Source organism: Salmo salar, chromosome ssa14 (assembly GCF_905237065.1).
Source record: "Salmo salar chromosome ssa14, Ssal_v3.1, whole genome shotgun sequence".
Taxonomy (NCBI): Eukaryota; Metazoa; Chordata; class Actinopteri; order Salmoniformes; family Salmonidae; genus Salmo; species Salmo salar.
Genome location: NC_059455.1, coordinates 76,988,025 through 77,016,014, shown reverse-complemented (window position 1 = coordinate 77,016,014; position 27,990 = coordinate 76,988,025). Strand labels below are relative to the sequence as shown.

At 43.4% G+C, this 27,990-nt stretch overlaps 1 protein-coding gene across 1 annotated transcript; it reads right to left on the bottom strand.

Moving 5' to 3' along the window:
- LOC106570320 (basic leucine zipper and W2 domain-containing protein 2) lies at positions 1 to 27,123 on the bottom strand. The gene is made up of 12 exons (XM_014142511.2): positions 26,899 to 27,123; positions 8,363 to 8,433; positions 5,306 to 5,482; positions 3,374 to 3,477; positions 2,776 to 2,841; positions 2,467 to 2,602; positions 2,260 to 2,369; positions 1,812 to 1,982; positions 1,476 to 1,622; positions 1,172 to 1,310; positions 847 to 969; positions 1 to 630 (listed from the first exon to the last, which is right to left on the bottom strand). Exons 2-12 carry the CDS (start codon positions 8,424 to 8,426, stop codon positions 602 to 604), a joined length of 1,266 nt encoding a protein of 421 aa, XP_013997986.1. The 5' UTR covers positions 8,427 to 8,433; positions 26,899 to 27,123; the 3' UTR covers positions 1 to 601.
- Positions 27,124 to 27,990: the final 867 nt, after the last annotated feature.

Here is a 27,990-nt window from a genome sequence, read left to right as displayed (position 1 = left end):
TTCATATAAAAACACTTTATTAATAAAAAGATTAAAGCATTGCCAAGTTACAAAGTTGAGTTTCCATAAAACGAGGATGACAATCTATTGCAGATTGAGGTCTTGACTTCCTCTCTAAACCTGAACAACGTTGGTAAAGGGAGTTCGCTCTGACTGACCTCTAATTAATCCAATCCTTAATAAAAAATAAAAAGCTTAAATATCACAGATTGGGTGGTCTTGATAGATGACATCTAGTCTCCTGTCCTCCTGAAGTTGAGTCGGGAGGGTCCTGTGGTTTTTCACATAGGGTTGCACTTTGGTTGAGGAGTCTAGGACCCCTGGTCAGATGGGCAATATGGATGGGCGTGTTCCAGGTGGTTTTTATTGCATTCACACTGCACACATTGTCATACTTCTTACAATGCCTGGATAAGTATTTCTCTTGAATGTATCAGGAACCACATTAATATGATAGTCTAGCAAATCTTCTAAAATAGTTAGCATGACTGCTTTAAGGATGACCTGGAACGTGCCCTATACGAGATGGGGACTACAGGATGATTGACATGTACAGGCCACAGGATGCAGCAGACTTCAGACTCCTCGTTGGGTTGGTCTGCTAGTCCTCCTCTCCCTCAGACTCAGACTCTACATGAGAAAATAAACAGATTATTATTAAACAGCTCCTCTTAGTGGTGAAAATAGGAACTACAGGTGAGTGCTCATCACAGCCCAAGTCTACAGAATGTTAATAGTCCAGTTTCATTGATTCAACAATGATTTTCTGAAAATGCAATGGCTTTCTTTTCAGTTATTGATTAGGTTACCTGTAACTTTAACCTGTATTTAACCTGTAAATGTTACCTTCTTCTGCATTTTGCAGCCACTCAACAAACTTCTTCATCTGCTCGACAAAGACACCTTTCCCTTTGGTGGTGTGAGTGTCTTTGTACCACCTCAGAATGGCCTCCTCACTCAACACGTCAGCTGGGTGGAGAGAAGACGAACAGAACAGGAACATTTAGCATAGCACCACAAGGAGTTATGTGAAATTGGAATTTCAGTTTACTTCCTAAATTGAAATTGACCCCAACCCTGACTACTAAGACAAATGAAAGAGATCCCTTTATTTTTTTTTTTTTTTACATAGAAACTGAAACATTGTCCTGTATAAAATGATAACACTGACCTTTGTAGAAGAGCACCACTATCCTGGAGAAGGACTTCATGAAGTGGATATTGTCATAGCAGTACTCCTGGATCCTCAGTAGCAGCACCAGCTCTGACTGGCCCTGGGTGCTGAACGCTGCTAGCAGGGGGGCATAGTGCTGGAGGGGAGAGGATACACACCCCATCAACTCTCATTCATTCATGGTTGATGTTAGCGTTGTGCAGTACTTCGAGGTGTTTGAGGGCCTCCACAGTGACCAGCTCTCATGTTATAGAGTGGTTAGGTTAAGAGTGAGTTAAATTATGAATGGTTGATCATGTACTTTAAGGTGTTTGAGGGCTTGCTCGGTGACCAACTCCTCCTTCTTGTTCCACTCCACAGCGTTCATGAGAATGTTCCACAACAGACCAATCACAGCCTGCTCCTGGAGGTCACTCCTCTTCATCTCCTCCTTCACGTACACCACCATCTAGAACCACAGAATCATTCTTTACTGTCCATTATGTTGGAGAATGGAATTTATCATTTTTGCTTATACAACCCGAACCCAGAGACAAACACACCCCAATGAGGGGTTGAAAGCACAGGCGGGCGCAATGTAGCGCTCTTGGAGCTTGTTCAAGGGCACAAAGGCAGGACATGGTATCTGGTACTACACCTCTCGTATGGGGCAGTCCTGAGAGAGGCGCTCCTGCAGTTCTTTCTGCAGCTCCTTGCGTGTTCCCTGAGACTGCTGCACACGCATGAAGTCTGACAGCTCCTTCAGCCCCACCTCATTGAAGTACTTTGAGAAGTGCTCCATGTTCTGCTTGTTGGCAGGAAACAACTCCTAGAGAAATAACAAGAAGTATAGGCTCAAACAACTTCAACCCTACAAATTCACTACAACAGTTCCCTCTTGTGGCTGAACCACAGTAAAAAAAATTAAAAATAAATTGCAGCACTGTAAAAGAGTCTCTCTAACCTCTAGGCCAGAGGTTCCCAACCTTTTCCGTTCCAGGGACCACCAAAAGCTCGAGGACCACCATTTGAGGAGTCACTGAATTGTTTTGACTTAAGGTTCAAAACCACTGCTCTAGGCTACCTGCCTAAAAAGTGTTTCTTACCAGGAGTTTCTTATCCAGGTTAGCCTTCCTCAGGGCTGAGGTGACTGCATTGGCATCTTTCTCAGATATCCATGCCTTGAACATCTTCACCGCAAAGGATGCAGAGATACCTGCAAGATACCAATAACAGACATGAGTAAGAGAGCAACTTGGAAGAAAGCCAGAGATATAAATATATGCCTCTAGGAACCCCCCCCCCACACACACCTTCCTTGACAACATTGTCACTGAAGAGGCTGGTGAGGATGGGTGGGGGCAGAGTGCCGTTAGCCAATAGGATACCAGTCAACATAGCGAGCTTGGTCTGCTCTGATTCGCTGAATGCCTTCAGGAACAGCAGAAGCTACGGGATTTAACATCAGGACAGGAAATTATGTAAACTAAAGACAATAGGATAAAAAAATATCTACACAGCTGAAGATATAAAGTCTAATCACAAGTACATAGGATAATCCAAAACTGAAGTAGAACTGCTGTAGTGACTTCATACGAGCCTGTTTCCTATGAATACTTTACCTTTTTGATTTCCTCCTCGAAGGCATTCTGCAGGTACTTGTACCTCCTGATAAGCTTGTTAAAAACCTACAGAAACACACAGACAAACAGAGGGACATGAGATTCAGTGACAGACACAGAGCTGGGACAGAGAGAGACAAACAGATCGTGAAGGAGTGCAGTGACTTTAATCCAGGAGGATTATATAAAAATGATGTCGTCGTGGACACACTGGATACTCCCAGGAGATTGGTGGGTATTAGCAGATCTAATACCACTTCACTGCGGGTGTCTCCCTCCGACATTCCCTTCTACCACAGTCAATGGTAAAACAGAGAGAGTATGTATGTGTGCTCGCGCATTCATGAATAGCCATGGCATGTTCCCCCCACTATCGTCCAGAAAGGAAGGTCAGTACAGGTGCATCAAAGCTGGGACAGAGACTGAAAAACAGATTCCATCTCAAGGCAATCGGACTGTTAAATGGCCATCACTAGCCTGCCTCCACCCACTACTCTAAACTTAGTCACTGTCACTAGTCGACTACCACCCGGTTACTCTACCATGCACCTTAGAGGCTGCTGTATTTCATTGTGTGTGTGTGTGTGTGTGTACCAACCTGAGCATAGTGGCGGAGGTTGGCATGGTTCTCCTTGGTGGTAAACACACAGTGTTCTGTCACCTTGGTCTTGTCCCCCTCGTCAATGCGCGTCCCGCCGGGAGCTGAGAGACAGTTATTTACATTACGATTGTAGTGAGGGGGCAGAACCAGCACAGCCGATGAGGGTAGTGACCCTTGTGCCATAAAGGTCAACACACCACTTCAATGACCATCTATCCAGCTCAGCCATAAAGCGATTAGAAAGAAAAGACAGACGGACAGAACGGCGGACGGACATAGACAGACGGACAGAAAGACATGGCAAGTCATCGAGGTCAAGGGTTAAAGGTTTAGCCCTGTTAGGAAGGACATACCCATGCTGCTAGCTGTCAGCTATAACTGTAGAATAATCAGAGAGAGACCTACCCATCTACTCTATGTCCATGACTGATTGATGTAACAAGAAGTTGTGGAGCATAAGGATGAGAGAGATCAGACCCTGATGTACAGTAATTAGTAATCACACAGTAACTGGATTACACAACATTACTACATCCTTCACTACCCTAAAGGGAGACACTATCCATTCACAGGAAGGAGAGAGAGAGAGGGAGAGAGAGAGAGAGAGAGAGAGAGAGAGAGAGCTTTGTTTCCACCTAGTCAATCAGCTATTTACTAACATCTCCATTTATCTGTTCCACCTGAGGTGGCTGTTGACATAGGATGATCCATTGTTGTATCCTGTTTGGGATAAATGAGGATGTATATGAGGCCTTAACTACTCACTACACTATCTGAAGTCTTAGATCCCAAACTGCAACCTGTTACATCTGGATCTAATGTTTACTATCCCTGTTGACTTCATAACTGCTTCATAGGACTGTGGTGTATTTTATTTTTAAAACATCACTTACTGTATGTATTCATGCAAATATCATACCTCCAGTGTAGCACATACTATTAATAGTGTGCCTGCATGAACCAGGTACCTAGCCTTCATGCTACTAAAGGCTAATGTGGTTCCCTGAGAGGCTGGTTCCTTTCATGTAGAGGACCATGTATCCTTGGTTTCCATCTGAGCTGCTCTGTCTCTCCCCTGACACTGCCAGGCGCTTATTATAGGAGCAGGGTAAACCTGTTATCGTTAATGGGCTTGACATGCAGTATGCAGAGACTGACACAGGCCCCATCCTGTGTGTGTGTGTGTGTGTGTGAGACGGAGACAGAGACTGTAAATTCAATTAATTCTACAAAGATCACACACGGCAGGATGTGAATGAGCATGTGTTTGTGAGGTTGGTCAAAGACACTCTGAGAACTCCATGCCATGTAAACAATGTGTGTGGGGAGAAAGACCGTGATTATAGGGTAAATCTACCAGCTTAGGTCTGCAGGGTCACACGGACCACCAGTTAACAGGACAAAGGGTTCAGCATATTAATCAATGTCCCATCCCCCACCTCACTGAATACAAATATGTCCACAAATACAAAAAACTGTGTTCAAGTACCCTCATCTATTAGGGAGGAAAACTTGGGAGTTAGAACAAGTGAATACAGCTCAATGAGCAGTCCACTGACACATACAGAAGAAGGAACAGTGTATTCGGTTCTCTGATAGACCAGGATGTCTTTGTCAGATTACCAGGGTCATTTCCCATTATCAAAGCCAGCAGTGATCTGTTTGTCCTTGCCTGAGTGGACATGGTCATGCTTGGTGCCCTAGTGTGAACACTGATACGAAGGGACCAGGATGTCCCATTACTGAGCAATGAGCTGAAACCAGGTGCAGATGACCATGATACTATAGCTACCTTAGTACAACTCCTAGCAACCTCATCAAGCGGGGCAGACCTCTTGGTGTAATGGCTAAGATTATTGACTGACAGTCCTGGGACCTGGATTTGAGTCCCAGTCGGGCTGCCTGCTAAATTCGGCGCAATCCACTCACCGAGCATGCTCCCGGCAATGAGGATGTCGAAGAGAGTGTCGGCATAGCGACGGTAGTCGAGTCGGGACCCGGTAACGTCCAGGAACTTGGCTACAGCATCGAGGTCCCCCCCTGCTTCGTTGAGGCCCAGAATAATTGTGTCTCTAAAAACTGTGGGCTCAAACTTCTCCTTTTCATCTGGGTGGGGAAGAAAGAGCAGAGGAGAACATCCTTGTTGCATGTACACTAATGTGTGTTAAACCTTAACACAGTTAACATCAGAAAGTGAGGTATGGTAAACCATGCATAATACAGTAGATACCTTATGCCAGGGATTATCAACTAGATTCACCTGCAGGCTGATTTTCTTTCTTGAGCGGATGGTCAGGTGGCCGAAACAATAATTACAAATAAATTGGTAGAATGCAAATTGACTGCAAGAAGCCTAAACAGATATATTTCACTAAAACAATCACTTCAAACCTTGTTTATATTTGTATACAGATTTTCCTAAATTAAAAATCACCTGAAGCTTATTTTCACAATCTCTAACAATACAAATAAAATTAAAATGTGCTCAGAAAACTTGTCGGGCCAAATAAGACATCAGTTCCCCAGCCAAGATGTGATGAGGACAAGGGACTACTTAGCCTGGGGGAGCGTTAGCCTCTCCGATTAATCCTCTGTGTTTTTCACAAAGAACAGTGTCCAAACGATATCCCCTTCATTAACAGATCACTGGGTATCAACACACGGCTCAGGAGAATCAACACGGTGCCCCACGGAGTATGAACCCAATGTCCCTTTACGTTCTTCTATTCTGTGAGTAATGTTATATATATATATACACATATACACATACATACATACACACACACAGCTCAAAAAAATAAAGGGAACACTTAAACAACACATCCTAGATCTGAATGAAAGAAATAATCTTATTAAATATTTTTTTCTTTACATAGTTGAATGTGCTGACAACAAAAATCACACAAAAATAATCAATGGAAATCCAATTTATCAACCCATGGAGGTCTGTATTTGGAGTCACACTCAAAATTAAAGTGGAAAACCACACTACAGGCTGATCCAACTTTGATGTAATGTCCTTAAAACAAGTCAAAATGAGGCTCAGTAGTGTGTGTGGCCTCCACGTGCCTGTATGACCTCCCTACAATGCCTGGGCATGCTCCTGATGAGGTGGCGGATGGTCTCCTGAGGGATCTCCTCCCAGACCTGGACTAAAGCATCCGCCAACTCCTGGATAGTCTGTGGTGCAACGTGGCGTTGGTGGATGGAGCGAGACATGATGTCCCAGATGTGCTCAATTGGATTCAGGTCTGGGGAACGGGCGGGCCAGTCCATAGCATCAATGCCTTCCTCTTGCAGGAACTGCTGACACACTCCAGCCACATGAGGTCTAGCATTGTCTTGCATTAGGAGGAACCCAGGGCCAACCGCACCAGCATATGGTCTCACAAGGGGTCTGAGGATCTCATCTCGGTACCTAATGGCAGTCAGGCTACCTCTGGCGAGCACATGGAGGGCTGTGCGGCCCCCCAAAGAAATGCCACCCCACACCATGACTGACCCACCGCCAAACCGGTCATGCTGGAGGATGTTAGAGGCAGCAGAACGTTCTCCACGGCGTCTCCAGACTCTGTCACGTCTGTCACGTGCTCAGTGTGAACCTGCTTTCATCTGTGAAGAGCACAGGGCGCCAGTGGCGAATTTGCCAATCTTGGTGTTCTCTGGCAAATGCCAAACGTCCTGCACGGTGTTGGGCTGTAAGCACAACCCCCACCTGTGGACGTGGGGCCCTCATACCACCCTCATGGAGTCTGTTTCTGACCGTTTGAGCAGACACATGCACATTTGTGGCCTGCTGGAGGTCATTTTGCAGGGCTCTGGCAGTGTTTCTCCTGCTCCTCCTTGCACAAAGGCGGAGGTAGCGGTCCTGCTGCTGGGTTGTTGCCCTCCTACGGCCTCCTCCACGTCTCCTGATGTACTGGCCTGTCTCCTGGTAGCGCCTCCATGCTCTGGACACTACGCTGACAGACACAGCAAACCTTCTTGCCACAGCTCGCATTGATGTGCCATCCTGGATGAGCTGCACTACCTGAGCCACTTGTGTGGGTTGTAGACTCCGTCTCATGCTACCACTAGAGTGAAAGCACCGCCAGCATTCAAAAGTGACCAAAACATCAGCCAGGAAGCATAGGAACTGAGAAGTGGTCTCTGGTCACCACCTGCAGAACCACTCCTTTATTGGGGGTGTCTTGCTAATTGCCTATAATTTCCACCTGTTGTCTATTCCATTTGCACAACAGCATGTGAAATTTATTGTCAATCAGTGTTGCTTCCTAAGCGAACAGTTTGATTTCACAGAAGTGTGATTGACTTGGAGTTACATTGTGTTGTTTAAGTGTTCCCTTTATTTTTTTGAGCAGTATATAAAATCGTCGACACCCACTGCTTCTGGACTGGCAGGAAGTTCAGCTATAGCCTGGTCCCAGATCTGTTTGTGCGGTCATGTCTGGGAGTTGCCAAGAGAGCACAAACAAGAGCTGACATTCTAGGAACTTGAACATCTTATTGACTGGGAGCCAGCCTGGATCGCAGTAGGTGTTGTGTAAGAGGGAATGTCAAGCCACAACAATCCATTGCTGCAAGAGAGAGATGAAACAGAACCCTAGAAGCAAAGAGTATTTATAGTCTGTTTATGTGTGGAGAGGACAGAAGAGAACAGGAGAACCCTGCTAAACCTTTGCTGGTCCCTTACTAAGAAGCAGATCTTAATAGGAGAAATCTAAGCTAAAAGTGTGCATTGACACTCTGGAGGTTGTGAGACTCAAAAGATAATCAAGACATCTCACACAGTCTTAAAGAGGCAGTTGATTTAAGAAATGGGTTCAATTATTTGGTACTGCAACGTAACACTGTCTGCTGTCTTGACAACATATTGGTATTGCAATTTCACACCATGCATGTTGTCTTGACAACATACTGTATGTGGTAAACATTAGGCATTGACATTGGGCGTTGACAGCTGTCTGTGGCTGTAACTCAACTCACCCCTTTTCCTGGTCTTGAACCGCTGGCCTGTTAGCACTGGCTTCTGTTGCTTACCGGTATTCATAAAAGTCCTGAGGAAGAAAACACACACAGAATCAGGAAATGAGCAGACCATTAGCACTACAACATACAATAGTACCATTCCATTTAATGACAGAATCTGTGTTTCCGTCAGGCCTATTGCAACAGCAGCCTGTAAACAACATATTTAGAGGCCTGTAACATTATTTATGTGTTAATATGCCCAAAATATACAATGTCTGACAGTTTACTAACAGTCAACAAACCATTTAATAATAGTTTATAAGCGCTTCAGTAAATCTCACACCTTCAAAATGTCACTGAGCAGCCATTTATTTTCTACAACTAAGTCAGATGTCCACATGCTCAACCAGAGTCCAGAAGGCTAAAGGAACAGGTGAACGCTCTATGCTTACCAGCTGTGAGTCCCTCTTAGCAGTGACAGTGAGTTAGAGTTTCACTGAATGCCCTGTGAATGTCTAAGACTTGTCCTGCCTGTCAACCTTGTGCTATATACTGTATATTGCAGGTTCATCCCTGTCCATGCAGCGTAAACTAGTCTGTCTATTTCCCTCTGAATCCCCCCTGCTTTCTCTTAGACACATGTCAAATTACAACAAGGACATGTCTGACCACGGTAGAGGTCGACCGATTATGATTTTTCAACGCCGATACCGATTATTGGAGGACCAAAAAAAACCGATACCAATTTAAAAATAGGCAAATATTTATTTATAATAAATGACAATTACAACAATACTGAATAAACACATATTTATACATCAATAAAATCAATTTAGCCTCAAATAAATAATGAAACATGTTCAATTTGGTTTAAATAATGCAAAAACAAAGTGTTGGAGATGAAAGTAAAAGTGCAATATGTGCCATGTAAAAAGGCTAACGTTTAAGTTCCTTGCTCAGAACATATGAAAGCTGGTGGTTCCTTTTAACATGAGTCTTCAATATTCCCAGGTAAGAAGTTTTAGGTTGTAGTTATTATAGGAGTATTTCACTCTATACGATTTGTATTTCATATACCTTTGACTATTGGATGTTCTCATAGGCACATTAGTATTGCCAGTGTAACAGTATAGCTTCCGTCCCTCTCCTCGCTCCTACCTGGGCTTGAACCAGAAACACATCGACAACAGCCACCCTCGAAGCAGCGTTACCCATGCAGAGCAAGGGGAACAACTACTCCAAGTCTCAGAGCGAGTGACGTTTGAAACGCTATTAGCGCGCACCCGGCTAACTGGCTAGCCATTTCACATCGGTTACACCAGCCTAATCTTGGGGGTTGATGGGCTTGAAGTCATAAACAACGCAATGCATTGCGAATGGCTGCTGGCAAAACGCGCGAAAGTGCTGTTTGAATGAACGCTTACGAGCCTGCTGCTGCCTACCATCGCTCAGTCAGACTGCTCTATCAAATCATAGACTTAATTATAACATAATAACACACAGAAATACGAGCCTTAGGCCACCCCTCAGCCTGGTTCCTCTCTAGGTTTCTTCCTAGGTTTTTGGCCTTTCTAGGGAGTTTTTCCTAGGGAGTTTTTCCTAGCCACCGTGATTCTTTCACATGCTTTGCTTGCTGTTTGGGGTTTTAGGCTGGGTTTCTGTACAGCACTTTGAGATATCAGCTGATGTACGAAGGGCTATATCAAAATAAATTTGATTTGAAATTTGATTTGATTAATATGGTCGAATCCGGAAACGATCATCTCGAAAAAAAACGTTTTTCCTGTCAGTGAAATACAGAACCGTTCCGTATTTTATCTAACGGGTGGCATCCCTAAGTCTAAATATTCCTGTTACATTGCACAACCTTCAATGTTATGTCATAATTACGTAAAATTCTGGCAAATTAGCTCGTAACGAGCCAGGCGGCCCAAACTGTTGCATATACCGACTCTGCGTGCAATGAATGCAAAATGACAATTTCACCTGGTTAATATTGCCTGCTAACCTGGATTTCTTTTAGCTAAATATGCAGGTTTAAATATATATACACTTCTGTGTATCGATTTTAAGAAAGGCATTGATGTTTATGGTTAGGTACAGTCGTGCAACGATTGTGCTTTTTTCGCAAATGCGCTTTTGTTAAATCATCCCCCGTTTGGCGAAGTTGGCTGTCTTTGTTAGGAAGAAATAGTATTCACACAGTTCGCAACGAGCCAGGCGGCCCAAACTGCTGCATATACCCTGACTGTTGCAGAGGTGACACATTTTCCCTAGTTAAAAGAAATTCATGTTAGCAGGCAATATTAACTAAATATGCAGGTTTAAAAATATATACTTGTGTATTGATTTTAAGAAAGGCATTGAGGTTTGTGGTTGGTGCAACGTGTACCTAAGCGATTATATGCAACGCAGGACAGGCTAGATAAACTAGTAATATCATCAACCATGTGTAGTTAACTAGTGATTATGATTGATTGATTGTTTTTTATAAGATAAGTTTAATGCTAGCTAGCAACTTACCTTGTCTTCTTACTGCATTCGCGTGACAGACAGGCTTCTCGTGGAGTGCAATGTAAAGCAGGTGCTTAGAGCGTTGGACTAGTTAACCGGAAGGTTGCAAGATTGTATCCCCAAGCTGACAAGGTAAAAATCTGTCGTTCTGCCCCTGAACAAGACAGTTAACCCACCGTTCCTAGGCCGTCATTGAAAATAAGAATGTGTTCTTAACTGACTTGCCTAGTTAAATAAAAGGTCACTTGTGTATATATATACACATATATATATACACATATATATACATATATATACACACACACACACACACACACACAATAATAATAATAAAAAAAAATAATAAAATAGGCCAAATCGGCGTCCAAAAATACCGATTTCCGATTGTTATGAAAACTTGAAATCGGCCCTAATTAATCGGTCGACCTCTAGACCACGGTACACACACACACACAGGTTCTTTGAGGGCACAGTCCTCCTTAGGACAGACATATACAGTCTGAGACAGGCCAGTACTAGAGGGTCAAGGGATTAAGGAGCCTTATAATCTACTTTACTACACCAAGACATGTTGTCTGGAGGGGATTCCACAGAGCACACTGTAGTAACCTTGTCCCAGACCTGGATGTGCTTTAGCCAACTTCTGACTATGGGTGACATGTCATAATTGGTACAACAGTGTCAGGGTACAGGCAAAAGCCAGAGTGACAAGTCTGCTGAAAACTGGGAGAAAAAATATATATAGCAACACATCAAAACATTTCTGGCCAGCTACTACACAAACATGCTGAGGATGGCAAATAAAATAGCAGAGGAACCCTCCCATTTGGGTTCAACTCAGAGTTGGCGCTCCTGCCGTCAAGGAAGCACTACAGACTCCCATGTGTGCCACACAAACTGATCCTGAAGAACAAATGAGAACATTAGGGACATGCCATCTCTCACCATGTCGCAGTGCATTCTCTTGTACGTAAAGCAAAAATCTGAAATTCAGACAAAGAAATATCTAATATCATGTTTGGCATGACAAGGAATGAGCATAGCAGAGAGGACTTGTTTGAATTCTACAGATGGGTTTAGGCCATCTGTATCTGAAATCAAATAAAAAGGTGTATTGGTCGTGTACACAGATTTGGAGAAGTTATCACAGGTGCTCCAACAGCGCAGTAATAATAGCTAGAAAACAATATGCAAATAATCCAAAAGTAAAAATGTATTTATCAGAACGAGCAATGTCAGAGACCGTGATATAAATACAGTACCAGTCAGAAGTCTGGACACACCTACATTACAGTTTCTTTATTATTACTATTTTCTACAACGTAGAATAGTGAAGACATCAACACGATGAAATGACACAAATGGAATCATGTAGTCCTTCTGTGTTTCCTGTCTCTCTGTGCCAGTTCGTCTTGTATGTTCAAGTCAACCAGCGTGTTTTTTCTATTCTCTTTTACTAGTCCTTCCGGTTTTGACCTTTGCCTGTTTTTCTGGACACCATTCTGCCTGCCCTGACCTGACCTCGAGCCTGCCTGCCATTCTGTACCTCTAGAACTGGTTGACCTTTGGTCGTGGACAGGCAATTCTCTTGCCTACCCCTTTTGGATTGTTAATAAACAGTCGACTCTAACCATCTGCGGCTGCATCTGGGTCTCGCCTTGTGTTCTTAAATTGTACGCCGCCTTATGGGACTCCCAATCACTGCTGGATTTGAACCAGGGATTGTAGTGTTGCCTCTTGCACTGAGATGCAGTGCCCTAGACCGCTGCGCCACTCAGGAGCCCCGTGTTGCGTTGTGCATAAGAACAGCCCTAAGCTGTGGTATATTGGCCAAATACCAGACCCCCTCGGGCCTTATTGCTTAAATATACAGCACACATTCCAAAATCATGCGCATTAATATGGAGTTGGTCCCCCCTTTGCTGCCATAACAGCCTCCACTCTTCTGGGAAGGATTTCCACTAGATGTTGGAACATTGGAAGCAAGTCCCCCCAGCATTCAGCCACAACAGCAATAGTGAGGTTGGGCGATTAAGCCTGGCTCGCAGTCGGCGTTCCAATTCATCCCAAAGGCGTTCGATGGAGTTGAGGTCAGGGCTTTGTGCAGGCCAGTCAAGTTCTTCCACACTGATCGACAAACCATTTCTGTAAGGACCTCGCTTTCTGCACGCAGCATTGTCATGTTGAAACAGGAAAAGGCGATAACCAAAAACTGCTGCCACAAAGTTGGAAGCACAGAATAATCTAGAATGTCATTGTATGATATAACATTAAGATGTTCCTTCACTGGAACTAAAAAGGGCCTAGCCTGAACCATGAAAAACAGCCTCAGACCATTATTCCTCCTCCACCAAACTTTACAGTTGGCACTATGCACTAGGGCAGGTAGCATTCCCCTGGCACCAACTAAATCCTGATCCGTCCGTCGGACTGCCAGGTGGTGAGGAGTGATTTATCAGCGTTTCCACTGCACTAAAGTTTTACGACACTCCAGCCGACACCTGGCATTGCGTATGGTTATTTTAGGCTTGTGTGCGGCTGCTCGGCCATGGAAAACCATTTCATGAAGCACCCGACGAACAGTTCTTGTGCTGATGTTTCTTCCAGAGGCAGTTTGGAACTCGGTAGGGAGTGTTGCAACAGACACCATTTTTACGGTCCCATTCTATGTGCTTGTGTGGCCTGCCACTTCGTGGCTGAGCCATTGTTGCTCATAGATGTTTCCACTTCACAATAACAGCACTTACAGTTGACCGGGGCAGCTCAAGCAGAGCAGAAATTTGATGAACCGACTTGGAAAAGTGGAATCCTATGACAGTGCCACGTTGAAACAGATCTTCAGGAAGGCCATTCTACTACCGATGTCTGTCTACGGAGAATGCATGGCTGTGTGCTCGATTTTATACACCTGTCAGGAAAGGGTGTGGCTAAAACAGCTCATTTGAAGGGGTGTCTCCACACACACACATTAAATGTTTTAGAACACCTACTACTCATTCAAATGTTTTTGTTAATTTTTACTATTTTCTACATTGTAGAATAATAGTGAAGACATCAAAACTATGACAACACATATGGAATCATGTAGTAACCAAAAAAGTAAAGAATCTAAAATATTTTATATATTGGAAATTCTTCAAATAGCCACCCTTTGCCTTGATGACAGCTTTGCACACTCTTGCCAGCTCTCAACCAGCTTCACATGGAATACTTTTCCAACAGCATTGAAGGTGTTACCACATATGCTGAGCACTTGCTGGCTGCTTTTCCATCACTCTGCGGTCAGACTCATCCCAAACCATCAAAATTGGGTTGAGGTTGGGGGATTGTGGCAGCCAGGTCATCTGATGCAGCACTATCACTCTTTCTTGATCAAATAGCCCTTAGGTTATTAACCTGTTAGGGCTAGGGGGCAGCATTTGCACGTCTGGATAAAAAAAATGTACCCGATTTAATCTGGTTACTAATCCTACCCAGTAACTAGAATATGCATATACTTATTATATATGGATAGAAAACACTCTAAAGTTTCTAAAACTGTTTGAATGGTGTCTGTGAGTATAACAGAACTCATTTGGCAGGCAAAACCCTGAGACATTTTCTGACAGGAAGTGGATACCTGATGTGTTGTATTGACTTTAAACCTATCCCATTGAAAAACACAGGGGCTGAGGAATATTTTGGCACTTCCTATTGCTTCCACTAGATGTCACCAGCCTTTACAAAGTGTTTTGAGTCTTCTGGAGGGAGATCTGACCGAACAAGAGCCATGGAACGATGATGTCCCATTAGACACCTGGCGCGCGAGTTCATGTTGGGTACCCTCGTTCCAATACGTTATAAAAGAGTATGCATTCGTCCACCTTGAATATTATTCATGTTCTGGTTAAAAAAGGCCCTAATGATTTATGCTATACAACGTTTGACATGTTTGAACGAACGTAAATATATTTTTTCCCCTCGTTCATGACGAGAAGTCCGGCTGGCTTAGATCATGTGCTAACAAGACGGAGATTTTTGGACATAAATGATGAGCTTTTTTGAACAAAACTACATTCGTTATGGACCTGTGATACCTGGAAGTGACATCTGATGAAGAGAATCAAAGGTAATGGATTATTTACATAGTATTTTCGATTTTAGATCTCCCCAACATGACGTCTAGTCTGTATCGCAACGCGTATTTTTCTGGGCGCAGTGCTCAGATTATTGCAAAGTGTGATTTCCCAGTAAGGTTATTTTTAAATCTGGCAAGTTGATTGCGTTCAAGAGATGTAAATCTATAATTCTTTAAATGACAATATAATATTTTACCAATGTTTTCTAATTTTAATTATTTAATTTGTGACGCTGACTTGACTGCCGGTTATTGGAGGGAAACGATTTCCTCAACATCAATGCCATAGTAAAACGCTGTTTTTGGATATAAATATGAACTTGATAGACAATGCATGCATTTTTAGTTCTAACATAATGTCCTAGGAGTGTCATCTGATGGAGATTGTAAAAGGTTAGTGCATCATTTTAGCTGGTTTTATGGTTTTGGTGACCCTGTCTTTGACTTGACAAAACATTACACACAACTCTTGTAAATGTACTGTCCTAACATACTGTAAATTTATGCTTTCGCCGTAAAACCTTTTTGAAATCGTAAAACGTGGTTAGATTAAGGAGATGTTTATCTTTCAAAGGGTGTAAAATAGTTGTATGTTTGAAAAATTTGAATTTTTACATTTATTTGGATTCAAATTTGCCGCTCTTGAAATGCACCTGCTGTTGATGGAGTGCACCACGGGTGGCACGCTAGCGTCCCACCTAGCCCATAGAGGTTAAATATACTGCTCAAAAAATAAAGGGAACACTTAAACAACACAATGTAACTCCAAGTCAATCACACTTCTGTGAAATCAAACTGTCCACTTAGGAAGCAACACTGATTGACAATACATTTCACATGCTGTTGTGCAAATGGAATAGACAACAGGTGGAAATTATAGGCAATAAGCAAGACACCCCAAATAAAGGACTGGTTGTGCAGGTGGAGACCACAGACCACTTCTCAGTTCCTATGCTTCCTGGCTGATGTTTTGGTCACCTTTGAATGCTGGCGGTGCTTTCACTCTAGTGGTAGCATGAGACGGAGTCTACAACCCACACAAGTGGCTCAGGTAGTGCAGCTCATCCAGGATGGCACATCAATGCGAGCTGTGGCAACAAGGTTTGCTGTGTCTGTCAGCGTAGTGTCCAGAGCATGGAGGCGCTACCAGGAGACAGGCCAGTACATCAGGAGATGTGGAGGAGGCCGTAGGAGGGCAACAACCCAGCAGCAGGACCGCTACCTCCGCCTTTGTGCAAGGAGGAGCAGGAGGATCACTGCCAGAGCCCTGCAAAATGACCTCCAGCAGGCCACAAATGTGCATGTGCCTGCTCAAACTGTCAGAAACAGACTCCATGAGGGTGGTATGAGGGCCCGACGTCCACAGGTGGGGGTTGTGCTTACAGCCCAACACCGTGCAGGACGTTTGGCATTTGCCAGAGAACACCAAGATTGGCAAATTCTCCACTGGCGCCCTGTGCTCTTCACAGATGAACGCAGGTTCACACAGAGCACGTGACAGACGTGACAGAGTCTGGAGACGCCGTGGAGAATGTTCTGCTGCCTGCAACATCCTCCAGCATGACCGGTTTGGCGGTGGGTCAGTCATGGTGTGGGGTGGCATTTCTTTGGGGGGGCCGCACAGCCCTCCATGTGCTCGCCAGACTGCCATTAGGTACCGAGATGAGATCCTCAGACCCCTTGTGAGACCATATGCTGGTGCGGTTGGCCCTGGGTTCCTCCTAATGCAAGACAATGCTAGACCTCATGTGGCTGGAGTGTGTCAGCAGTTCCTGCAAGAGGAAGGCATTGATGCTATGGACTGGCCCGCCCGTTCCCCAGACCTGAATCCAATTGAGCACATCTGAGACATCATGTCTCGCTCCATCCACCAACGCCACGTTGCACCAGACTGTCCAGGAGTTGGCGGATGCTTTAGTCCAGGTCTGGAAGGAGATCCCTCAGGAGACCATCCGCCACCTCATCAGGAGCATGCCCAGGCGTTGTAGGGCGGTCATACAGGCACGTGGAGGCCACACACACACACTACTGGGCCTCATTTTGACTTGTTTTAAGGACATTACAAAGTTGGATCAGCCTGTAGTGTGGTTTTCCACTTTAATTTTGAGTGTGACTCCAAATCCAGACCGCCATGGGTTGATAAATTGGATTTCCATTGATTATTTTTGTGTGATTTTGTTGTCAGCACATTCAACTATGTAAAGAAAAAAGTATTTAATAAGATTATTTCTTTCATTCAGATCTAGGATGTGTTGTTTAAGCGTTCCCTTTATTTTTTTGAGCAGTGTATAAATAGCCCAGCCTGGAGGTGTGTTTGGGTCAGTGTCCTGTTGAAAAACAAAAGGACAGTCCCACTAAGTCCAAACCAGATGGCGTATCGCTGCAAAATGCTGTGGTAGCCATACTTGTTTAGTGTGCCTTGAACTGTAAATAAGATACTGATAGTGTCAACAGCAAAGCCCCCTACACTATAACACCTCCTCCATGCTTTACGGTGGGAAATACATGTGCGGAGATCATCCGTTCACCCACACCGCATCTCACAAGGACACAGCGCTTGGAACCAAAACTCTCCAATTTAGACTCCAGACCAAAGGACACATTTCCACTGGTCTAATGTCCATTGCTCGTGTTTCCTGGCCCAAGCAAGTCTCTTCTTATGATTGGTGTCCTTTAGCAGTGGTTTCTTTGCAGCAATTCAACCATGAAGGCCTGATTCACATGGTCTCCTCTGAACAGTTGATGTTGAGATGTGTCTTACTTGGGCTGTAATTTCTGAGGATGGTAACTCAAATGAACTTATCCTCTGCAGCAGAGGTAACTCTGGGTCTTCCATTCCTGTGACGGTCCTCATGAGAGTTTCAGCAGAGCGCAATGGTTTTTGCAACTGCACTTTAAGAAACATGCAAAGTCCTTGAAATGTTCCATATTGACTGACCTTCATGTCTTAAAGTAATGATGGACTGTAATTTCTCTTTGCTTATTTGAGCTGTTCTTTCCATAAAATGGACTTGGTCTTTTACCAAATAGGGCCATCTTCTGTATACTTTTGACCGGTACTGAGTGTGAGTGTATGCATGCATCTCTCAGCAAAAAAAAGAAATGTCCTCACTGTGAACCGCGTTCATTTTCAGCAAAATGAACGTGTAAATATTTGGATGTACATAAGATTCAACAGACAAACTGAACAAGTTCCACAGACATGTGACTAACAGAAATTGTATAATGTGTCCCTGAACAAAGGGGGTGGGGTGGGGGGGGTGGGGTGGGGTGTCAAAATCAAAAGTCAGTCAGTATCTGGTGTGGCCACCAGCTGCATTAAGTACTGCAGTGCATTTCCTCATGGACTCCACCAGATTTTCCAGTTATTGCTGTGAGATGTTACCCCACTCTTCCACCAAGGCTCCTGCAAGTCCGATCCAACAGGTCCCAGACGTGCTCAATGGGATTGAGATCCGGGCTCGTCGTTGGCCAAGGCAGAACACTGACATTCCTGACTTGCAGGAAATCAGCCATACTGCTCGTTCTGTGCGTGGTGGCATTGTCATGCTGGAGGGTCATGTCAGGATGAGCCTGCAGGAAGGGTACCACATGAGGGAGGAGGATGTCTTCCCTGTAACGCACAGCGTCGAGATGGCCTGCAATGACAACAAGGTCAGTCCAATGATGCTGTGACACACCGCCCCAGACTGTGCCGGCCCCTCCACCGCCAAATCGATCCCTCTCCAGGGTACAGGGCTCGGTGTAACGCTCATTCCATCGACAATAAACGCGAATCCGACCATCACCCCTGGTGAGACAAAACAGCGACTCGTCAGTGAAGAGCACTTTTTGCCGGTCCTGTCTGGTCCAGTGACGGTGGGTTTGTGCCTATTGGCGACGGTGTTGCCGGTGAGGACCTGCCTTACAAGCCCTCAGTCCAGCCTCTCAGCCCATTGCGGACAGTCTGGGCACTGGTGGAGGGATTGTGCGTTCCTGGTGCATCTCGGGCAGTTGTTGCCATCCTGTACCTGTCCCACAGGTGTGATGTTCGGATGTACCGATCCTGTGCAGGTGTTGTTACACGTGGTCTGCCACTGCGAAAACGATCAGCTGTCCATCATGTCTCCCTGTCTTAGGCGTCTCACAGTACGGACATTGCAATTTATTGCCCTGGCCACATCTGCAGTCCTCATGCCTCCTTGCAGCATGCCTAAGGCACGTTCACGCAGATGAGCATCTTTCTTTTGGTGTTTTTTCAGAGTCAGTAGAAAGGCCTCTTTAGTGTCCTAAGTTTTAATTGCCTACCTTCTATTAGTGTCTTAACGACCGCTCCACAGGTGCATGTTCATTAATTGTTTATGGTTCATTGAACAAGCATGGAAACAGTGTTTAAACCCTTCACAATGAAGATTTGTGAAGTTATTTGGATTTTTACGAATTATCTTTGAAAGACAAGGTCCTGAAAAAGGGACGTTTCTTTTTTTTGCCATACATATACACACACATACATACATACACATATATAAAAAATTATGCTGTGGGGACAGCATGTGAATAGAAAAGGTGTACAGCAGTAATTGTATAGGATGAGCCATGACTAGAAAACAGTATATAAAGTGGGTAAAACAGTATGTAAACATTCAAGTGACTAGTGTTCAATGACTATGTACAGTGCATTCGGAAAATATTCAGACCCCTTATATTCAGACTTTTTCCACATTTTGTTATGATACAGCCTTATTCTAAAGTGGATGAAATAGTTCCCCCCCCAATCTACACACAATGTCCCATAACGACAAAGCAAAAACAGGTTTTTAGAAATGTATATTTAAAAGAAGACCTGGAAATATCACATTTACATAATTATTCAGACCCTTTACTCAGTACTTTGTTGAAGCGCCTTTGGCAGCGATTTCAGCCTCGATTCTTCTTGGATATGACTCTATAAGCTTGGCAAACCTATATTTAGGGAGTTGCTCCCGTTCTTTTCTGCAGATCCTCTCAAGCACTGTCAGGTTGGAAGGGGTGCGTCGCTGCACAGCTATTTTCAGGTCTCTTTTGATCTGGTTCAGGCTCTGTCTGGGCCACTCAAGGACATTCAGAGACATGTCCTGAAGCCACTCCGGTGTTGTCTTGCCTGTGTGCTTAGGGTCATTGCCCTGTTGGAAGGTGAACCTTCGCCCAAGTCTGAGGTCCTGAGCAGGCTGTCATCAAAGATCTCTAACATTCATCTTTCCCCTCGATCCTGACTAGTCTCCCAGTCCCTGCAGCTGAAAAACATCCCCACAGCATGATGCTGCCACCACCATGCTCCCCATAGGGATGATGCCAGGTTTCCTCTAGACGTGACGCTTGAAATGGAGGCCAAAAAGTTCAATCTTCTTTATAAACATGCTGAAAGTGTTAATTTGTTTACAGAGAATTAGCATTGGTTAAATTGAGATTTGAATGGAGCGGCAGTTTTTTCCCCGTGAGTGTGGATCGGTTTTTAGCGGAGTGGTTGGAAAGATCTTGGTACAGCCCGACAGGATGTTCTCAATGCATCTGTAGAAGTTTGTGAGGGTCTTAGGGGACAAGCTGAATTTCTTCAGTCTCCTGAAGTTGAAGAGGCGCCGTTGCACCTTCTTGACCACACTGTTTGTGTGAAGGGACCATTTCAGGTCGTCAGGGATGTGCCTGCCGAGGACTCCGACTCCAAAGGGGAGATTCTGTCATGCCACTGGCACCATCAGTCACAGTGAAATGTAATTTACTGACTAGCCTCTGGTTAGAAAAGAGGTCATCAAAACTTAACCATTTTATCACTGAGTTGTCATTTATATAACGAAGCAGAATATTTCCAAAAGAAAAAAAACATTTAGCATTTCTTATTTTACATTATTACAAGTAATAATGCATTATACCTGCAGGTATTATAAACTCTAAGACATTATAAAGGCTCATACATGCTTATTACAATCTATAAAGCATTATAGATGCAGGTGCAAGTCTTACCAACAAATCATATTTGATGGTTTGGTGTTACTTAAGGTTAGAGTGAGCCTCTTGTCTCCCTACAGCTCTGCACACTGTTTATTCTGTAAAAAGACCGAGAGTACCAGACAATACCCACAGCTTCAGTTTTTTTTACCCGTGAGAGCACAGAGAGCTGGGCTAAGGACCGGTAGTCTGCCCTGGGGGATGGTAGAAGTGGTCCCACAGCAATTATCAGTGTGGAAGATGTAAACAGGACTCACCTGATGTAAACCTCCACACAGTTATGCGTCACCTCAGATGTAACATTGCGAAAAGGTGAAGAAAAATGCAGGTTTTCTGTGATGAGGCATTCAATCTGAATAATGTCCCTTTTCAATACCAGGTTGTCTGTTTTATCCCAAGGAATGGGGGAGAGAATTTTTTTTAAACAAAATAAACTCACAATATTTGTCCTCTGTTCATTTAGGCACCTAGAGCCAAATCTCAGGGTAACAGTCTGTCACGAAAGACTCCTCTGTTAGTGGACCTCTTCTCTACTCCAATGACTCCATGACCAATTTGATGTGGATGGCTTGGATGGCTGCACTAGTAACGTCGCTAACCAGTTTCATAACAACACGTAGATATGGTCAGTCACAACTACGGTTGCAAAGGGAAGGACATTTTTCAGTAAATTACCAGACATTTTCCATGGGACGTTAAGCCCTGGAATTAGGGGAATTTTGCTAAAATTCATAAAAAAAATTGTTTAAATTAGCTTATAAACAGTGATGTCACGTCCTGACCAGTAAAATAGGTTGTTTGTTATTGTAGTTTGGTCAGGGCGTGGCAGGGGGTGTTTGTTTAGTGTTTCGGGGTTTGTTGGGCTGTTAGTTCTAGTATGTCTATTTCTATGTGGTGTTTATTGGGTTGACCTTCAATTGGAAGCAGCTGCTCCTCGTTGCTTCTAATTGAAGGTCCTATTTAAGAGGGGTGTTTTTTCTATGGAATTTGTGGGTAGATGTTTCCTGTTTGTGCACCTGACGGGACTGTTTAGTGTCGTGTTTTTGTATACGTGTTTCTTTTGATTTCCTTCTTTAATAAAATAAGATGAGTTTACACGTTCCCACTGCGTTTTGGTCCAATCCCTACGACACCCGTGACAAGTGAAACTTTTTTGTGGGAAAAACATGAGGAAATTATAGGTCTTGCGGCATATTTTGGTTAAACTATCCGCAATTGCATGCACAGTGCACTCTTCCATCACATGTACAGCTGATTCTCAAGAGCTTGCACACTAATGAGATCCTATTGAGCCCACACTACTACACTGAGCCAAGGACAACATGCTTTCTGGTAAGTTGATTACAATACTGGGTGGGGTGAATACAGGATTTTTTATTAACTAGTAAATAGTAGCCTACAGCAACATGTGTTTAAATCATTTCTAACTTGTTAATTTCTGCTAGTTAGTTTTTGCTACCATGTGGGTTTTTAGCTTGTTTGAGCCTGCTAACTGAGTGTTCACCTGTTTCCATACAAGTTTCATTTTAAAACATTTCTTACAAAAGGAGTTGTTTAATCTAACTGCTTAACTATTTATCTGTACATGGAATTTAATCTTTTTTTTCTTCAAATCTTTACAGGAAAATGCCACTGGCACTATCTGATGTGGAGACATTTCACTGCAGTGAATGTAAATGGAAAAGCTGTGTACATCTGCAAATACTGTGCCAAATCATGTGAAGAATGCAACAAAGATGCAGAATCATCTGGCCAAGTACATAAAGTTCCCTCAGCGCTCACAACAAGCAAACTGACAAAAGTCCCTCTACTTCTATTCGAGGTGAAAAATGATGCATCAGACACCTTATCGATAGCAACAGCTCATGGTCCTCCTGGAATTATGTTTTTTTTTTTTAACTCAATGGAGGAACTGTCAGAAATGCTGATGAATGTCTTGCTCGAGCTGTGTATGCAACTGGTTCACCTCTGATGCTCACAGGCAATGTGTATTGGAAGAGATCTGAATGTTTTTCTCCCAGCATACACACACCTCCAACCAGACATGCTTTATCTACTCATTTACTGGATGCAGAGTTCAACAGAGTTCAAGTGAAGGTCAAGCAAATCAGAGAAAGCAGACTGTTGCAATCATCTCTGATGGGTGGTCGAATGTTTGTGGGCAAGGAATAATTAACTACATCATCTCAACCAGTATTCTACAAGAGCACAGACACACTGTTCTCTACATTGCAGATGAGCTGAAAGCAGTCATCAATGACCTTGGACCACAGAAGGTATGTGCACTGGTGACAGAATGCTGCGAACATGAACGCCCATTGGCTGTGCTTCTCATGCATTGAAGCAGCTCCTCAAGGACATCATGGATCTGAAAACAATGGATACACTCTACAAGACAGCCAAGGAAATGGTTAGGTATGTGAAGGGTCATCAAGTTATAGAAGCAATCTACCTCACCAAGCAAAGTGAGAAGAATAAGAGCACCACATTGAAGCTGCCCAGCAACACCTGTTGGGGTGGTGTTATCATGTTTGACAGTCCCTTGGAGGGGAAGGAGTCTCTCCAAGAAATGGCCATATCAGTCTGGCAATATGGACAGCCCCATCAAGAGGACTCCTGGATGATGCATGTTGGGAGAGTGGTAAGCAGCCTGAAACCTATAGCAATTGCACGGATTGAGGGAGACAATGCCATCCTGTCTGATGTTCAGACTCTGCTTGCAGATGTAAGAAGAAATATGTACTGCCCACTTCACTGTTGCTCCAAGCAGAGGAAATTCTGAAATACATCCAAAAGAGTGAAGACTTCTGCCTGAAGCCCATACACGCTGCAGCGTACATGTTGGACCCCAAGTATGCTGGTAAGAGCATCCAGTCTGGTGCAGAGATCAACAAGGCCTATGGTGTCATTACTACCATGTCTCGCCACCTTGGCCTGGATGAGGGAAAGGTTCTTGGCAGTCTGGCGAAGTACACTTCCAAGCAAGGGCTTTGAGATGGAGATGCAATATGGCAGTCATGCCAACATATCTAATCAGCCACCTGGTGGAATGGACTTTGTGGATCTGAGGCTCTTTCCCCTGTTGCCTCCATCATCCTCCAAATCCCACCAACATCAGCCGCCTCAGAGCGCAACTGGTCCTTGTTTGGGAACACACACACCAAAGCACGCAACAGGCTGACCAATACACGGGTTGAAAAATTGGTGGCCATGCGGGCAAATCTGAGGCTTTTTGAGACTCACAACAATCCTCAACAAGGTTGGAAAGTGACAGTGAAAATAAGGTCTCAGAGTCTGATGTTCAAGAGGTAGACATTGAGGTCCAGGGAGAAGACATGGAAGCCTGAGAGGAAGACAACCAAAGTCTAGAAACTAAAGCTATCATTTTACAGATGTATGTTGAAAACGTTTTTGGGACATGTGATGGATCATTCAATATTCCCCTTCTTTTGTTGTTCAGTGAAATCATCCCATGTGAAGAGTCAACTCTTAATTAAAGTTCAATTCCTAACTAAATAGTTTTTAAAAATGTATATTGGAAAGATTTAATAATTTGCAATTATGTCTACGTATGATAAGGTAAAATGTTTGTTTGTCTCCATATGATAAATATATCCATTGCAAAAAACATCTACATTTAAATGGTATTAATATTAATTTGCATACATTCCCGTTAATTCCAACGGAAAGTTTCCACCTGTGAATGTTCTCCAAAATGTGCAACCCAAGTCACAACCAGTGTTGTCAAAAACACACCCCTCATGATTTCACATCAAACCATGTGTGTTGGTGGTGACAACGCACGTCTACCTGCCACCAACATGCACACACGGACACATCAAATTCTATTAGTCACATGCGCCGAATACACCTCACAGTCAAACGCTTACTTATGAGCCCCTAACCAACAATGCAGTTAAAAATATACATGAGTAAGAATAAGAAATAAAAGTAACAAGTAATTAAAGAGCAGCAGTTAAATAATAGCGAGACTATACACAGAGGGGTACAGGTACAGAGTCAATGTGTGGGTGCACCGGTTAGTTGAGGTAGTATGTACATGTAGGTAGTTATTAAAGTGACTGTGCATAGATGATAACAGAGAGTAGCTGGGATAATGGTGTTGATGTGAGCCATGACCAGTTGTACGCACAGGCTTTGTAGGCCTGGCCAACTGACATTCAATGCCCAAAATACAATTCCTGGAAACAGGCAACAGTCGCCAGAGAATGCTGACGGGGAGACAGCCTCTGTGGAGCTCAATGTTTCTGATAACTACAGAAAGTGTGTGCTTGTGTGAGAGGATGACAGTGAAACGTGACTACAGTATAAACAGACTGGTCTCATAGATTAGACATAACATAGTAAACATATATGTTACATTTGGTATGGTTAAATAAGAGAGAGTGGTTGGTCAGGCTGGATGGCTAGGTGTATAACGCGAACGTCTAGCAACCCAAAGGTTGTGAGTTTGAATATCATCAGGGACAACTTCAGCATTTTCAACTACTTACTACATTTTAGCTACTTAGCATGTTAGTTAACCCTTTATCTAATCCTTCTCCTAACCCTTTAACCTAACTCCTAACCTTAACATTAACGGGACGGGGGAAAAAAATGAAATAAGAGCGTCTGCTAAATGACTAAAATGTAAATTAACCCAAACCGCTAACCCCTAGCCTAGCTAACCACCTAGTTAGAAATCATATATTGTACGTTTTGTAAATTCGTAACATTTAATACGAATTGTAATTTGTAACATAGCATACGAAATGGGGTGTCTCGGATGTATGTACAGAATAATACATAATGCTCTGAGATTAGGTTGGTATAAAATAATGCACCTCAATAAGTGAGTGAGAAAGACACTTCACCTTAATGCCTGTGTCCATTCATATTGTAGTTAGCATTTTGTCATGATTGTTCTGGAGGCACTAGCTAGCCTAGCCTGAACCTTAACCTCACTGCTGACCCTAAAATAAGACCAAAAACCTAATTTTTGTTTCATGAAATTTTACAATACAGACTATTTCGACTTTGCAGCTGGCCTATCTAAGAGGAACTAGCTCAGTTCTTCCAAGGACAAGCCTCATGATTCAGACTTGATAAGGTATCAACCACTACAAAAACGTAAATGAATTATAATCCACATAATTCAAATTTCCTGTTGCTGCTGTAGCAAACTGTCTCAAATGAAGATCCTACAGTCAAGTGAGCAGCTCTCAACTATAGCCATTTAGCCAATGCAGTCCCAACGAGCTCAGCGGCAGAGCGGTTACCTCGTTATTCTCGGAACACTGATAATCTGGACACGTGAAGACAGAGAGCTGCATATGATTATTTTATTTATTTAACTAGGCAAGTCAGTTAAGAACAAATTATTTACAATGACGGCCAAACCCTAACCCAGAAGATGCTGGGCTAAATTGTGCGCCGCCCTATGGGACTCCCAATCACGGCCGGTTGTGATAAAGCCTGGAATCGAACCAGGGTCTGTAGTGACGCCTCTAGCTCTGAGAAGCAGTGCCTTAGCTGCGCCATTTCTGAGCCCCGAGGATATCCAATTCCAAATATACCCAAATGCCAGTCTCGTTCTCCAGTAGGCTATCATGTCACAAATAATGTTTATAAAGCTTCTTTAAAAAAAATGATACATACTGGGTAGTAGCTACATTGTACAGTAGCCCATGCCCGTAGTCATCGCCAAAACCGCCCAACCCCTGCGCGCACCTGTAGCGCACCTCATGGTGGGCAGAACCAGCTTGATATTTGTCGAATAAAACACTTCTGTAAAGAAGTACTTACGACGAACAACAAACATTTTAGGAGAGTGTAAGGCATGATTTTAATTCCGTTACATGACTAAACCTGTCACAAAATCTCGCCAAGCTCATCAAGTTTAACAGTTAAACCTGAAATAGTATTACATTTCACGATGTGAAATACTTGAGGGACTTACCCTGCAGTGGTTGCCTCTACAACAAGTTGAGATGACCGACGAGAAGAAAGAATAGTAATTTATCACAGCGTTGGACTGACCACTTGAAATACAGCCGGGATAAACCAAAGACGTCAGCATAGTGGAATCCAGGCAGAATCAAATATACCAAACGATTACATTAACATACAGCGATCTTTGTACTTCAAATACATTTATTACAAACGACTTTGAATATAGAGAGGTATAATAATATATGTTCGATATACATGCATAACATTAACGCATTTTAAATTATGGACAATCTGTCACCGCTTTCTTCACATTGTGGTGTAGTCCAAGGACGGTTAATTCCTTTTAGAAATTTGGTGAAGTAAATCACCTTTTACTGTCGTCATGTCAAATGGAGTAACGAGTTTGGGATAAATACATATCCACAGCAATATTGTTTGTCAACACTTGTGAACTCTGAGAATATGAATTACATGTTAACAACAAAGAGAATGGCTGCTCCCAAGATAGGTGATCTTTCAGCACACGAGCGGGAAATATTTAAGGTTATTGCTGCAGGTAAATTTCTTTTAGATTTTTTTTTGCCTGACTTTGTAAACACGCTTTTCTGTTATTTTCACTTTTTCAGTGCGTTTTGCCACAATATTGTCTTGCGTTGTCACACCAATATGATTAAAACAATTATCCACAGGCATTTTTGCTTCTTGCATTTTCAGTAGGCTACATTTTTGCTGTTGTCATGTGTACTCCCTCTCCGGCCTCTAGGTCATCAGGCTGCTGATTATCCCGCACACCTGTCAAGGGCACCAGCACCTCATGACCCTCACCTGGACTCCATCACCTTGATTATCTTCCCTATATCTGTCACTCCCCTTGGTTCTTTCATCAGGTGTTATTGTCTCTGTTTTCATGTAGGTGCGTTGTTTGTGTTTCGTGTTGATTGGGTTGTTTATTGAAACACTCCCTGTACTTGCTTCCCGACTCTCAGCACACTCGTTACAGCTGTAATAATTTCATTAGCCTAGGTTACTTCCCATAGTAGTCGCAATATCATTATGACAAATTAAATATTTTTATACCAAACTGCTGGAGTGCATCTGT